General features: G+C 36.1%; 1 protein-coding gene across 1 annotated transcript in view; it reads right to left on the reverse strand.

The window, feature by feature from the left end:
- LOC126471758 (nuclear pore complex protein Nup133) overlaps nucleotides 1–17,236 on the reverse strand; it is a 126,443-nt gene that overhangs the window by 89,162 nt on the left and 20,045 nt on the right. The window contains exons 6-9 of the mRNA XM_050099886.1: nucleotides 14,597–14,723; nucleotides 8,693–8,866; nucleotides 5,563–5,725; nucleotides 3,766–3,940 (exon numbers count right to left, since the gene is read on the reverse strand). Coding sequence (XP_049955843.1) covers nucleotides 3,766–3,940; nucleotides 5,563–5,725; nucleotides 8,693–8,866; nucleotides 14,597–14,723 — 639 coding nt within the window. The remainder of the gene's footprint in view (nucleotides 1–3,765; nucleotides 3,941–5,562; nucleotides 5,726–8,692; nucleotides 8,867–14,596; nucleotides 14,724–17,236) is intronic.

Consider the following 17,236-nt stretch of genomic DNA (forward strand, 5'->3'; position numbering starts at 1 on the left):
AAAACACACACAAATGTTCATATAAGTACAACTCTCACACACACGACCACCGTCTCTGGCTGCTGAGACTTCAACTCCAGTGAAAAGGCTTGTGGACGAAACTTCAAATGTATAGCAGTCTTTTTGTTGTGCCTGTCTGCAACTTAATGCGTCCTCTATATGGCGAGCAGCAATCTGCTGTTCTACAACTCCTTAGACATGGCAGTAATAAACACTAGGGTCATCTGCAATCAAATGATCAAAAATTTCCTGGAGGAAGACTGCATTCATTCATCAGCTGGTAAATGAACTTACAAACGGGAAACAACAAAGAGCAGGACAGAACACAAAAAGGCAATCTAATGGAAAAGCAGTTTTAGTACTGCACAAATCAAAAACTGAAAGAAGCGTTAAATTAGAATTTGCGAAAGAAATATGACTAACAACATCTGTGAGAACTGTACTTGTACTGTGATTTCAAGTTTTACAAACAAACAAGTGAAATAAATGAAGAAATGTTAGCAACTTTAGAAACAGGTCACAGTTCTCGGTTTACACACACAATTCTGCAGAATTTCAATGTAAAGCTTCAACTGAAATGTGTATGTAACATACAAATGAATTTAAAAAATTACTTTAACCATTCAGTGGAACTGTAAAGCAAATCTCAATAGAGGTAAAATGACCACTTCCTGCAGTTCTAGGACTACCATATTTTCCACTGTTCTAGTGTTAATATTCAGTGGGAAGCAATGAGAACTAAGTTATAGACAGATTAGGCACATTGTCTAAGGAAGAGAGTTAAATTTTTGTTGTTATTTGAGCTTCAAGTCACACAAGTATATTTGTTTCCGGCTTCAACTTCTTAAGAAGACATCATCAAATGATTTGGGTAAGTTATTATGTAACACCTCAAACTACTTTGAAAGGTTGGGCCCAGTGGTCTAGTGGTGTGTGCCTGGAGACAGTAAGGCGGCTATAGCGACACTAAGTGTAATGATAGTGTGCATTTGTGTGTGTGTACCTTAATTTTACAAATGGGAGACTATGCATTTCCACCATGTATATCTAATGATGTACATAACAGATGTGTGATTTTATTTGGTGACAGGTGTGAGGCAGTCTGGCATTTAAGACTAGTAATAGTAATTCTAAGCCTCATTCTAGTAATAGTAATTCTAAGCCTCATTCCAAGGCTACAAGAAGAAAACCAAGAACAGCAGAAGAACAATGAAGTGCTCACTGACTGAAACACTGCACATATCATTAATCCACACTCAACAAGCTGATTCAGCAGTATAGCCTTGAGTAATCTCAGTGTGTTCAAACGTACACAATAATAGCAGCAATGAATGCAGCACATAATAGCATCAGCAGTGTGGAAACAGGATAGTAATGTCTTATGCCTTTGATAGATCTTTCTGTGTAAAATGATCAGCTGTATAACTATGATTTAGACACAGAATTAGCTTCATAATCACAACATGATCTTACAACAGTGCATTTGACTATCTCCTGAAAATCATCTTAAATGATTAACTGTCATTTTACACCGACATCATACTTTTTTCTCATGAATTTCAGCATTTATGTTTTTGAAAGCAAATTAAATTCAAATAATTTCCTAAGCCCATTAAAACACTCCATTTGAGTCAGGTGATGCCCATGACACCACTGGCTAGCTTGCTGCTCCTACTGTCATAAAGCTCGTTCAAAGTGATATCTTGTTTTGGAATTCACATTTTGGAATATGAGTTACAAATGGTGTCTAGTATCACACTGTACACATACATCCACAAAAACTCCTGAAAAATTGTTTTCAAGAGTTCCAAAGAACGAGAAGATGCATAAAATGTGGCTGCAACTCACCCGGAGATCCAAATGAAACAATCGTCACTATGTGTGTGTATTTCTATGAGGATCATTTTGATGTAGGTAAACACTCCACATGAAACTTATTATTCTATTAGCTCACAATTAAGTATTATTCCATGCAGCTGCAAAGGTGAAAAATATTATAACGTGCAGTTTAATGTGCTATGTTTATATTTGTTAAGTAACCCTTCATGATATGGCACACCAATGATTTATGTCTAATTAAAGTTGTTTTCTAATGCACTTGGTGAAAGTACAAATTTCATATTGTTTTAGTTCACCATACGTATTGGGCTACAGTAGGTAAGTTTCATACTACACTACATGAAGCCAAACTTTTTGAAGCAGAAAATCATCGTTCCACCTGGTTCTATAGAAGAAGAAATAGAGTGAAACTTGATTAAAGTGGAAAATGTATAATTTGGACATCCAGTCACTTCGCAATTATGCCAGTCCAAACAATGTGCTCATCAGCAATAAACCACCACAAATAAATTCACTGTAACTGTGTTGCCTACTGTATTTGTTTCTGTTAATAATTCCTTATTAACTTGGATAAAATCATTACTGCTGTTATATCAGGCTGAACATACACCAAAAACTGCTGCCTACAGTTCTCTACTATAGAGAATTCTTCACCATCGATTCAGGGATGTACATGTAATGTACCTCAGATGACACTATTGTTCAGTTGCAAGGTTTTCTATTTAGTTTTGTTATAATCAGAGTGGAATTAGGCTACATTATTGCTGATGCATAGGGAATAATTAGTGCTAAATTCTGGACTATTTCAATGTTGTAATCACTCAGAATAACAATAATCTGAACCATATATTTAACATAGTAAAATGATCGGGTTGGATTCATTGTAGGCAGAATACACACATAAAAGAAGGTTGTGATTGGGCAAGCTTTCAGAGCCAGTGGCTCCTTCTTCAGGCAGAAGGCTTGAAGGGGAAGGAAGAGGGGTGAAGGAAAAGGAATGGAGAGGTCTAGGGAAAGGCGTAGATTATAGGAAAGTCATCCAGAACCACAAGTCAGGGGAGACTTGCCGTGAAGTCTCCCCTGACCTGCATTCTTGCCCAATTACAACCTTCTTTTTGTGTGTGTTCTGCCACCGCTTGGTGAATAGATTTTTTTTTATCCATACAATTACATTATTTTGTCAAAATTGATTGTTTTCATTGTATGAAATCAGATGTTTTCTTTACCAAAATGGTAATGCTCCTCTACCCTAGCTAAGATAATTGCATTCCAGTTCTACGAAAATAAGGTGGGTTTCCTAGAGTACCTCAAAGTGTCAACATAAGCCCTAACAATATCTATAACATAGCGTAGAGCATTTGTTGAATGGCAGATTACTAGATTTCTTCCTGTGTAATTTCTAGTCATGGCACACTAAAATTTATCACACACACTGCACTTCCCATTAAAATATAAATTATAATTTAACAAAATTGAACTATATTTCATATTAAAAAAACAAATTTCTAAATAACTTAGTCTAGTTTATTTAACAAAAAGGACAGTGAGTACAGTAACTGAGTTAGTTTTCATTTTCACAGCTGTGCATGTAGTCTAGTATAGCAGAGGCAGAATGTACACTTCTTTCTGTCATGTAACTTCAACGACCTCTAAAACTGAAAAATCGCACTGAACTGACCCTATCAGCTTTGATAGCACATGTCTGTAAGTGATCTGAAAATCAGTGTTCTTGTTTGATAGATCATTCTAGTAAGGTTCACAATTCAAATTAACATTATCCTTAATAAAATAAAGTATACAAAACCCTTTCCAAGACAGTCTATTTCCACATGGTACATGCTACAAGACAGAAAGAAAAATGTGTGTGTGTGTGTGTGTGTGTAGAGAGAGAGAGATTTTTTTTTTTTTTTTTTTTGCTATACATACCTTATTTTTATTTTTAATGTGATATATAAAAGCAGCACGCATTCTGGCAACACTGTCTTTGCTGATTGAAAGTTCCTCCAATTCAAAATCTGTCATGGACACTGCTACAAGCCCATCAGTTGCCTGAGATACAGTGGCATCTGTTACAGTTGGAAAGTCAGCCACACTGACACTGCTACAATTGGAATACAAAACAAAAGCAAAGTGTCATTTCTTCTAAACATGCAATAATTTTGGCAGCATCTTATCTCCCACATATTACGTGTTATTGTCAATTACTACAATAGTTATTCTACAATTGTTAAGGTTTTTAGAATACATGTCGCACATACATTAGAACAATGGATCTTTTATGATTACAGCTTAATGAGACAGGGACGACTAATAACATGTTTACAATGAGTATCTGAATTGTTATTTACTGTTCAATACATAGAGCAATACAATGCAGCTTAAAGAAAATCTGGAGGAAAAATTTAACAAGCTACAATAAATAGTGTCCAAATAATGATTTGACAAATCTGTTTGTGAATATCTTTGTACATTTACAATAAGAAAAGCAACACCCACTACACACACCTTTATACAAACACTTTGACACATGCAAGTCAGATGATTTTTTGGGAAAACCATAACCAAAACTATGGAAGTAAAAAACCGGATTAATAGAATTTGAGGTAGAAGAGGGGAAACAACTCAAAACTATGGAAGAAAGTAACTGGATTCAGATTAACGAAAGTGCCCCTTTCCAACAACACTTTAGGTTACGGGGGAAGCTGAAAGGATGAAGATGGAGAGAAATTTTGTTTTACATCTTGGAAGAGAAAGCAGAAAAGTTTCATGTAATGAGTCAGAGTAATCATCTCTGTATCCACAGGTAGTCTGAAAGAATTAGCCTGCAACAGCAGATATTCCAATTCCAGAATACAAGCAGTTCATACACTACTGCAGAAAACTGGCCTGACTAAAGAAGAATGAAAAGGTAAAAAAGATGGTAGTCGAAAATGGTACAGAATGAATTAAGTAGGTAGATGGTGATGAAGTTGAGGGGACATTAACAGAGGCGGGAAGGGAAGGGAAGGGAAGGGAAGGGAAGGGAAGGGAAGGTTTGGCATATACTTCAGAAGATGAAAGAAACAAAAGAAGCAAATAAATCCATCAATTTTAAATTAAGTGGATGGTGAAGACAAGGTGTATACTAGTGGAACAAGTATCTACTTTCAGTATGAACAAGAGAATCAAGGAGTGTAATGACTGAATATGGGGAATATATTTTAGTTGTTCCTCCATCTCTGAAGTTTTCCCTCTTACACTCTAAATACGGAAAAAGTGTGCTGTGAATGAGATTCAGTAAATGACCTTATTTCTCTCTTGTCACCAATGGTATCACACTTGAATTGGAATTTAATCTTATTTAGTTTGGTTGTGTGTGGGTTATATTACGTTAGTTGCATTGATAGCCGCACAAAAATTAAGGAAAATTGCTAGTTTTCAAAAGCAGCCATCTGACGAGTTAGTGGGGCAAACCCCCTCCCAAACACCTCCCCACCCCCTCCCAACACACCTGACACAGGCTTGTGTGTGTGTGTGGGGGGGGGGGGGGGTAGGGTGTGCACTCTCCCTAGCTTGTCAAAGGATTTTGTTTGAAAGCTTAACACTTCCTATTCTTTTTTTGTGCACCTGTCAACGACTCAATGGTTCCAGTATTCAGTGAGTGCTTTACACCTGAATTATTTATTTTGGAAGACTTATTTCTTATTTACAATATGCATTTTATCTTATCCATACATAGCCTACCTGTTTAAAAAATCATTAGGAGCCATGTCTACAGATGAAAGGGCCACCAGCCCATGAATCTTTGAAAAAAATATTGGAACATTTCCACATATTGCACCACCAAGTAAACGGTCTCCAGGACTCATAAATTCTACAATGTCTGGTTCGTCCCCATAGTTTGCAGCTGAAATAATAATATTAATAATAATAATAATAATAATGAAAATAGAAGGAAACAAAACCAAACATTCAACACAAACCAAAAGAAATTTTACCAGACAATAGATAACACACACATTAAAATAGACAATCCACCAAACATAACAGACATGGAACACTTCTGGAGCAACATATGGTCAAACCCAGCACAACATAACAGGCATGCACGGTGGATACAAGCAGAAACAGATACATAGAAGGTGATACCACAAATGCCTGAAGTAATAATTTTGCAACATGAAATCACCCAAGCAATTAATTCTACTCACAATTGGAAAGCCCCTGGAAAAGATAAAACAGCAAATTTCTGGCTAAAGAAATTCACCTCAACACATTCACATCTAACTAAATTATTTAACAGTTACATTGCAGACCCATACACATTCCCTGATACACTTACACATGGAATAACTTATCTGAAACCTAAAGATCAAGCAGACACAGCAAACCCAGCTAAATATCGCCCCATAACATGCCTACCAACAATATACAAAATATTAACTTCAGTCATTACACAGAAATTAATGACACATACAACACAGAACAAAATTATAAATGAAGAACAAAAAGGCTGTTGCAAAGGAGCACGAGGATGTAAAGAGCAACTGATAATAGATGCAGAGGTGACATATCAAGCTAAAACTAAACAAAGGTCGCTTCACTATGCATACATTGATTACCAAAAAGCTTTTGATAGTGTACCCCACTCATGGTTACTACAACTATTGGAAATATACAAAGTAGATCCTAAATTGGTACAGTTCCTAAACATAGTAATGAAAAACTGGAAAACCACACTTAATATCCAAACAAATTCAAATAATATCACATCACAGCCAATACAAATTAAGCGTGGAATATACCAAGGAGACTCATTAAGTCCTTTCTGGTTCTGCCTTGCTCTGAACCCACTATCCAACATGCTAAATAATACAAATTATGGATACAATATTACTGGAACATACCCACACAAAATCACACATCAGCTATACATGGATGATCTAAAACTACTGGCAGCAACAAATCAACAACTCAACCAATTACTAAAGATAACAGAAGTATTCAGCAATGATATAAATATGGCTTTTTGAACAGACAAATGTTAGAAAAATAGCATAGTCAAGGGAAAACACTCTAAACAAGAAGATTACATATTGGATAACCACAGCGACTGCATAGAAGCGATGGAAAAAACAGATGCCTATAAATACAGACAAAAAATAGGAATAGATAATACAAATATTAAAGAAGAACTAAAAGAAAAATATAGACAAAGACTAACAAAAATACTGAAAACAGAATTGACAGCAAGAAACAAGACAAAAGCTATAAATACTTATGCTATACCAATATTGACCTATTCATTTGGAGTAGTGAAATGGAGTAACACAGACCTAGAAGCACTCAATACACTTACACGATCACAATGCCACAAATATAGAATACATCACATACATTCAGCAACTGAAAGATTCACATTAAGCAGAAAGGAAGGAGGAAGGGGATTTAGCGACATAAAAAAACCTACATTATGGAAGAAAATTCTTTATAGAATGAGCAGAAACTAGCAAAATACACAAAGCAATCACTCATATAAATACATCGGCTACACCACTGCAATTTCATAACCACTTGTACAACCCTTTAGATCACATAACATCAACAGATACGAAGAAAGTAAATTGGAAAAAGAAAACACTACATGGCAAGCACCAGTAGCATCTAACACAGCCACACATCGATCAAGACGCATCCAACACATGGCTAAGAAAAGGCAATATATACAGTGAGACGGAAGGATTTATGATTGCAATACAGGATCAAACAATAAACACCAGATATTACAGCAAGCATATTATTAAAGATCCCAATACCACAACAGATAAATGCAGACTTTGCAAACAACAAATAGAAACAGTAGATCACATCACAAGCGGATGTACAATACTAGCAAATACAGAACACCCCAGAAGACATGACAATGTAGCAAAAATAATACATCAACAGCTTGCCTTACAACATGTTCCCACATACAAGTATGCTCCACAAAATGTACTGGAGAACGATGAATACAAATTATACTGGAACAGAACCATTATAACAGATAAAACAACACCACATAACAAACCTGACATCATACTCACCAATAAAAAGAATAAATTAACACAACTAATCGAAATATCCATACCCAATACAACAAATATACAAAAGAAAACAGGAGAAAAAATTGAAAAATACATCCAACTGGCTGAGGAAGTCAAGGACATGTGGCATCAGGATAAAGTTGACATTATACCAATTATACTATCAACTACAGGAGTCATACCACACAATATCCACCAGTACATCAATGCAATACAGCTACATCCAAACTTATATATACAACTACAGAAATCTGTAATTATTGACACTTGTTCAATTACCCGAAAATTCCTAAATGCAATGTAACATATACCGTACAGTTAAAAGGAAGTCACGCTTGACCAAGGTCCGCGTCACCTTCCATTTTTAATCAGACATAACGTCTGAGACAAGAAAGAAATAATAATAATAATAATAATCAGCCACAAGGTATTTCAAAAAACAAATTCTTGTTCCCAGACCTCAAAAGTGAAAAGAACTTGCAAATACAAGCACGTGAGACAAATCTATAACCTGAAACTGGTAATGAGTGAAGGACTCTCTAAATAAAAGGGGTAGAGAGTCAAATTGCTAATTTTAACTTATTCGACAGATTTCCCTATGGACGGGACTTCAAATTCCAGGTGACACTATTGACCTTTCGTTCATAGTGAAAAAGCAAAGCTATAAAATTGAACACCATTTGATATAATTAATTAGATAAATTCAAAACTTATTTTGATAAAGATATTTGCCTTTAAAATTGACAAATTTCTTGTCTTGCAAATGAAGTATTAAGAGGTAATATTACCTGACAATGCAATCACAGATTTCTGATTGAACAGATAGGCTCCCTGGGCAGACAGCAGTAACTGGTAACCCAATACTTCAGGCTCCTCTGTCTCTTGATACAATGTGGTATGTTTCAGAAGTGTGAATGATGCAAATTTTGCAGGAACGTTATTTCTTTCTGTGGGTAATTTCCCTGAAAGGAACATAATTTTACATTAAAGTTTACAGGCTTCATAACATGACTTAACAATGGAAAATAGTAGTTACCTACACCACACTAATCAAACCAGAAACTGGAAAGCTCTCATATTAATCTCTACAGATGAAAGGCAATGTCCCAACTGACTGACTCAGTGACCCATCATTAGCCAGCCCAAACCACTAAGGATAGAAACTTTAAAGTTGCAAGGGTGTTGATCTTATTTGTAGGTGTTTTTCGAAATTCCACCCTTAAGGGGGTATAACAGGGGATGAAAGGTCTTTCTGAAAATATGTCACTATTAAGACGATATTGAAGCTACACCTATGACAAGTGGTATTTGGTTTCTCAGTCACAAATTTAAAAAAAAAAAAATGTATTTCACCATTTTTAGAAATTTAACTCCAATGAGAGTGAAACAACAGGTGAAAGTTTTTTTTAATCATTATTAAAGAACTACTAAAATACATTTAAAGCTAGAGTTATGAAAACTGGTATTAGGCTTCTCAGTCAGAAATGAAAAAATTCATGTTTCACAGGGTGCATACGCAAGCAAAGAAAAAAAAAGGTCCCGGATTATTCCTCGATTTCCTCATTAAAAATACACTTTCTCTTGGGTGAAAATACACTCCTCAGAACTGTAAAACTTATCAATCCTTTGAATGGTTATGGTTTTATACACCAGCATAGAATTTCCCGGCACTTCAGGAAATTAAACACAGGGAAAAAAATACATTTTGGAGAGATATCTGATGTGCAGCAACACCTACACTGCATATTTTTGTATTACGAAAGTATAAATTCGAATTCCACCCAACACCACTTGTTACTTGAAACTGAGATTGCTATGCGCTTTTGTAAGCCAGTTATAGCTCATGTAATGTGATCTTGCCAGACAATAATGCGGATATTCAGAGCATAGGACACATGATGTAGTCAGCCAATAGCGCAAACACACAAATAAGAAAAGTTAATGGTTTAAGTTAATATACATAGTGTTGCTAAAAGAAAAGAAAAGCTTTCACATATAATATTGGTCTCAAAGATTAATAAGCTGCAAGAGAATCTAAGCTTCCACATTTAATGTTGATCTTTTCTGTGCGTGTTGCACTAAGATACATCACACAAATATGGCAATAAAATTTTTAACGACGACATAAATGTCTGATCTTCTGGGCTCAAAATTATTCTAAATGGTCATCCTCAGAGAGTTGGTTTTTAAATGAGAGTCAAAAGCTCTGTGATTTTAGAAATTCATCATACATGCTCACACATAGTTCATCTTACGTAAAAGGAAATTTACTTTGAAAGTAACACTTTTTAAACAACCATTTGCAATATTTTATTAGAAATAGGTTCCTTTCAGCAGTTGCCAGAGACCGCCAGAAAACAGGAGTCACCATGCTTGCACAGCTATGACGACGCAAGAAGCCTGTATTTTCGTACATGTAAAACACTTAAAAGACCTTAATTATGTCATAAAAGAAACAAGACATTAGAGGCTACACTGAGAGCATCGGGATTTCGTGAACCACACTAAAATGCATATTTTGGCTTAAAATGCACATTCGTATGTCCAGATTTGGATGTAAATTTTCTTGGAGTACCGGTACTGTAATATGTCATGTTTGGTTCTTTATCATGGCATAATGCCATACATGCCAGAAGATGAAAACATGCATTTGAAATGCAGCAAACAGTTGAAACTAACCAATAGTGCAGAATTAAACACCTTGTTTCAAATAAATTGACTGTCTCAGTGGAAAAGATTAATAACAGCCAAATTTCTTTAGCAAACCGACAAAAACAACTCCATTGTTCTGCAAGGCGATTAATGCTTGACAGTCATAAAGGTGGAAATAAAATAAAATCTGAAACTAATAACATATTTCAGCCTTCCGTAATTGTTTGAATGTATTTTAATTCACTTGATAGCCCCTGGCCACAGAAATTCGTTTTGTTTTCATTTGACGCGAGAGCAACAAATAAAGAGGAAAGAGCAAAATCATTAAACATTAACACGGGTCACACGGATACTATCCACCTCCCCACTACGACTCAGACTGCTCTGCACCGGATCTACAATATTTCTGAACTGGGGCAATACTTGAGCAATTGAGGCAGGACACAAAAAAGACTTTTCAAAAATATGTTCATTTTCTAGTGCACATTATTCTGAAGAGCCAGACACATAAAACATTTGTGTTTGACGAAATGTAAGACAGGTTATTTGGTCTTCATGGTGCCAAAGGGCAGTGCCACACCTCTTCACACTGCATTTTTCTATCTCACATCACTGTATTTCACTCAGTGGAATTCAAACGTGTAATATTTTGCTATGGGTGCAATCAATCTACATTACAGACAGTGGAAATTGTAATGTCCTGTGGTGCCTCTCCTGCTCCCAGTCAGCCGGTTTGATATCCTGCCTCTCTTTAAAAAATTCTCGCAATTAATACTGGATGGGATTATTTGTAACTGAGAGAACAGCAACTCTTCAGAAAATTTTCACTACTTATTGCCTATTAGCTAGTAACTTGCTGTTCTGTGTGACATAAAATTAAATATTGGATACATAAAACTAGTAGAGACAAGATACAAGCAAGACAGTACACATTTCTTCAATCCTTAATTACTAGCATTTTTATCTCTCTACTCTTCCTGTAGCTTTACATGGCATGCTTTCCTTTCTGGGAAAGAACCTACAACCTCATCGAAGTTCATCAAACGTTTTGCTGCATGAAAAAACAAAATGTCGTCGTCTAATACTGAAAATGCTGTTAATACAAACAGTACCCAAGCCTGGTGTGGTTTCTTGATGTAATTACATGTATTTTGTCACTGTCTGCTAGATAAAACGAAATAGGCCTGCCTAATATTGCAGCAATTGTAACACATCAAATAAATGAGACTGTTTTGACACAAATGGTCATTTTTATGACAAGACAGAATATAATTCATGAAGTAACAATATCAAATGCCTATTAAGCCTAATACAAGCAAAAAGTTTTATGTTAGGAAATAGCTTCACATTTCATTTATATGCTCCTCCTCCTGAAGAATGAGATAAAAAGTAGTAGTATGAAATTTTCATATAAATTTGAAATCTTCAAATTCTTCCATAATTTGTGTGACGTCCCCATTTATTCGCCTTCCTCCATCTAACAAACAATCTAGTTGTCACTAATTCTGTAACTCTTCCTGCCAGTGTGCAACCTTATTCTCCGGTTAACTTCACTAACCCTGCCACAATCACCAGTTCAGTTATCTCATGTTTGTTCTCTGGTTTGGCATTATTACGCGTTCGTACAAGGCGTTTTCCATGCTACTCCCAGAATAGAACTTTAGTGGCTGCTAGCCGGGGACTGTACAACTGGCTCTTACTGGCATAGTAGTCTGGCCAATAGTTGTGTGTCAAAATTATATTTTCTTGGATACACTGAGAAAATAAAACATAATCTTTCTTACCTGTTATTCCTGTTAGTTGTTTATTCCTACTCTGGTAGTCTGAATCTATGGATTTAACTAGTATTTATAACAATGCTGATCATTCACAAACCCAGTCAACCACATAAACAGCGACCGGCATTCAGCAGTTCGGCTTTATTCTGCTCAGCTCGTATAGCAACTTCCCCTTTTTTCTACAGGAAAGTTTATTTCTAGATGTGATGGGGATTCCCCTGGCAGAGATATCATGTACACTATGCACACATTCAAAAATCAATTTATGATTCGTTCTGAAATCAACTTTGAATTTGTTCAAAAATCAGCGGGGATGCGTTTCAAAATCATACGAATAATCGATAGACCAATGTGCACTGAATGGTAGGCACTTTGTGAAACAAGATCTTTTTCCTCAAGAATATGAATTTGGTGAAACAGAGATAACGACCTACTTTTTTAAGCCAATCATAGCTCACGTCACGTGATCTCACCAGGCAATGATAGCACATATTTAGAGCACAGGACATGTTATGTAGTCAGCCAACAGTAACATCACTGTTAGGAAGCGGGAACACATAAATAAGAAAAGTTGACGATTTAAATTAATATATGAGAACATAGTGTAGCTACAAGAACAGCTAAGCTTTTAAATATAATACTGATCTTTTTGAGATAATTACTGACATAAATACCTGGTCTTCTGGTCTCCAAACTGTTTTAAGTGGCTGGACCTCAAAGTGTTAAGCTTTAAATTATAGTCAAACAAACTGTGATTTAAGAAATTCAAAGCACATTCTCACATGTAACAAGATTCATCTTGTGTAAAATGAAATTTACTTTGAATGCAATTCTTTTCAAACCACCATTCACTATGTTCTCTGTGACCTGTTAGAATTTACTTCACTTCAGCAGTTCTCAGAGAGTGCCAGAAAACAGGTTTTATTGCGCGCGAGCAGCTATGATGATGCAGGAAGCCAATATGTTTGTTCATATATAATATTAAGAGGTCTTACACTGTAAAATATAAACTTTCACTATTAATAAAATATTAATTGTGAGATCTTACATCACATCACAAATGAGACAGGACACCAGAGTATACTCCATGAACATCATAATTTTGTAAACCATACTAAAATGCATAATTTGTCTTGAAGTACACAATTGTAAGTCCAGATTCACAAAGAAGTAGACCCCTAGTTGAAATTAACTTTTCAATGTGATTTTATGGATGCAAATTTTCTTGGAATTCCAGTATTGTATTATTTCAAGGTTGGTTTTTTTATTATGGCATAATGCCATACATGCCGGAAGATGAAAACATGTACTTGAAATTCGGGAAACAGTTGAAACTAGCCAATAGTGCAGAATGAAACACTTTGTTTCAAATAAATTGACTGTCTCTGCAGAAAAGATTGATCAAAGTCAAATTTCTTTATCAAATCAACAAAAATAACTTCATTGTTCTGTGAGGCAATTAATGCTTGACTGCCAAAGCCATGGAAATAAAATAAAATCAGGAAATTGAAACTAATAACATATTTTAGGCTACAGTAATTATGCGAATGCATTTTAATTCACTCAGTAGCTCCCAGCCACAGAAATCTGTTTTTTCTGGGTAGCCTCTGGCTGCTTGTTGCTACTGCTGATGCAGCTAACACCCGCACTTCAAGTCACCAAATGCAGGAGACATTACCAGCTCATACATGACTCAACTGCAAATGCGCATGTCCCCCTTGGCAACTGCTCAAATGAACCTGATGTAAAAAGTTGTGACATGCTCATCAGAAGCATGTTGTTATGAAGTATTGCATAGTCTTCATCTTTGACACATTTTGCTGTTGTCAGTTGCTTGTGTGTGCACTGTTTTGTTGTAATTGTGCATTTCCTTTGCAACTTAAGTTTTGATTTTGGTTTCTTCTTCTTGTTTATGTTTTATTGCTGCAGTATTATTCTGCAGGAAACAGTAAAATTTTTGTTAGAATGTCGGATTTTACCAGTCAAAATTACAGAAATAAATCAATGAAAACTTCCATGAATTCTAAAAAAAAAATCCTGGATTTTGCCCATTTTTCTCCTGGATGAAAAAATACCTGGGTTTTCCTGGTTGTGCATATACACCCTGTGTGTGTGTGTGTGTGTGTGTGTGTGTGTGTGTGTGTGTGTGTGTATTTTACTGTCCCATACTGAGGCTGTTATTAATGAGAATGGTGGAACCTGGATTTGTACAAAGCTGCTTCTAAATCAGTCCCGCCATTGCTGACTTAAGTATTAACTCACCAAGTGCATAATGAAGCTGCTGTGAAACGGAAGAATTAAGTGCAGCTGCCAGGAGCATGAGACCATCATCAGTAGACTGCATGTCAAGGAGCCAAATGTCCAGCTCACTTCCAGCCACCATATCCTGCTACAAAACACAGAGATAAAAAATATATTTCTTTTTGCCTTTTTCGTAGCATATAAACCACCCTCAATCTTAGTCTTACACATTTCATTTATTTTGCATGCAACAACTATGACAACATCAAGGAAACGTACAAACACATGTTGTGTCACAAATATTTAGTGTCCATATATTTGGTAAATGAACTACTATATAAATGGAAGCATTGGTTGAAAATGCGTGCATATGCATGTTCACGTTTTGGAGCACACAATGTACATCAGATTGATCTGTCTGCTGCAGCAAGTCAAACATTATAAGAGGGAGGACTCATGTAATAGTTTAATGGGGCACTGCATGTACAAGATTTGTTACAGTCTGTGAAAAACTGCAACTAAGATGCATGCAAGTGTAAGTAAGTATTACTTTAGTCTTTCCTTCTCATCCCATATGGTAATCTCCCCTGACCCACAGTTCTGGATGACTTTCCCAAAATCTACCCTTTTTTCGCACAAAACTGGCAATTTGCCTTCAATACCGATCTCTGGGAATTCATAATCTGAAAGAAGTGTTGACACATATTTTGATATGCAGGAAGCTGCTTCTGCACATGGAATACACAGATTGAATGACAATCGGGAGCTAATATGAATGGAAACTGCTGGAGATTTCATTAACTTAAGTGACCAACAACCAACTTGACATCAACTCACAATCACTTGTGATAGCTGGTGCTACAAGTTTGATGCAGAGTACAAGAGACAATCAACGAACAGTAGTCACCAGCTTCCCCTTGTCTCAAAGAGGCATCTCCATAAGTTCAAGGAACTTGAAGGCCAAACTATAAATAATCAGTTTTGAAATGGTTGTAACATATACATACAACACAACAGGTCAAAATTGTTATTTAGTGCACAACTGTAGCTAACTACACACTGCAGTTCCTGAATGAAAGTTACTGGTTAAGCATATCACATAATGTCTGAAACACTACGCCTACTCCTCACGTCGGATGCCAACAGAATTCATTTTGTTATCCTGGTTCATGGGAATCACGAATGACAGCCACAAAGCAGACATAGTAACATCCAAATATGTGACATCGATTTTACCATGTTGCCAAAAAGCATACTGCGGGCAATAGACATTGCTCTGAAGGTGAATAAATGTCTTTTTTAATACATGGTGCTTATTGTTCCAATTACAGAATTTTTGCGATCAGCCACAAAATAACACTACCGTACAAATAACAACTCCCAAGTGAAAAATAACAACTGAAAAATATTTAAATATCTTTTATGATAAGAAGATCCACCGAAGAGCTATAACTTTTTTTACTTTATTCAATGGCAGGTTTTGAAAACTCTTTTCATTATCAAAGCTGCAGAAAGAAAAAAATATTGATAATGAAAGTAAAAAAAAAGGCACAAACAAATTTCTTTCCTCTTGGAATGGTGCCACCCTATCCCACTATGAAAACAGAGTAGCTGGTGCAACATTACTGTTGATTGCCACAGCCCCATTATTCAGAGGGTGCCTATCCCCAGGACTGCCCTCTGACAAATCCTGTGCATCCTGTCAGTCCAAAAGGTTTTGAGACTGGATTTATAAAGAAACGGAGAAAAGTTATTAAGACAGTGGCTTTAATGGTTGAAATGTTCTACGTAGTGACCCTCCCCCCTTTGCGCATAACATTCATACAACCATTTAAAGCTGTCAGGAAAGTCCTTTTTTGGAATGTTGTTCAAGCTGTGTGAACAGCTTCAATGCTTGTTAGGTCATCAGGGTGTTGACCCTTCATATGAATTTCTGAACTTTGACATTTTGTGGCAGGTTTGTACTGTTAACACTAAGTCCTGTCACGCACAATAATTTTTTACAGAAAAGAATTGTCTGCTTTCTGCATTTTGATCAAGTCGCAGAAGGCGCTCATACGCCATTTTTGTTTGGGATTCACAGTGTGCAGGACAAACTTTTGACACACTTTTTTCTTCTCAAAAACATTCTGGAGAATGTCTTCAGGACTTGATCTAGAGATGATGATCTATTGTGATTTGTGACAACTATGCTGACAAGCTACAACTGTACCTCCTCTACTTAACACGGCCTGCTCACAACTGACAGGCTGAATGTGCAGCTGTCGTTCACAGTTCAAGCTGCTACCATAATTTCTGTGCTGACGTCACTTGTACACCAGGAATAAAATCAGTCTCAGAACTTTATGGATGTACGGTGCATAAACTGGCCCCGGGCAAGACCACAGCAGCTGCAATTTTTGATCGACGTGCACATATCGACCTACTGGTTTGGTTTATGGTATTTATGTATCACAGCCTTTGTGTAATTGGCAGAACTCTGATACTGTGCAAACTGGGCTTTGATTGGAATCCTTAGTTAAAATGGTTTGCACAGCTTCAATGAGTGTTCTTTAGTCTCCGTCAGTTTTGTATGTAAATCACCTATACAAAATCTTTGTTTTCAATAACATTTCTTATTGACCACTCAGTGTGTTATCTGATAGATGAGTATAGGTGAGT

This window comes from Schistocerca serialis, chromosome 1 (genome assembly GCF_023864345.2).
Source record: "Schistocerca serialis cubense isolate TAMUIC-IGC-003099 chromosome 1, iqSchSeri2.2, whole genome shotgun sequence".
NCBI classification, from domain to species: domain Eukaryota; kingdom Metazoa; phylum Arthropoda; class Insecta; order Orthoptera; family Acrididae; genus Schistocerca; species Schistocerca serialis.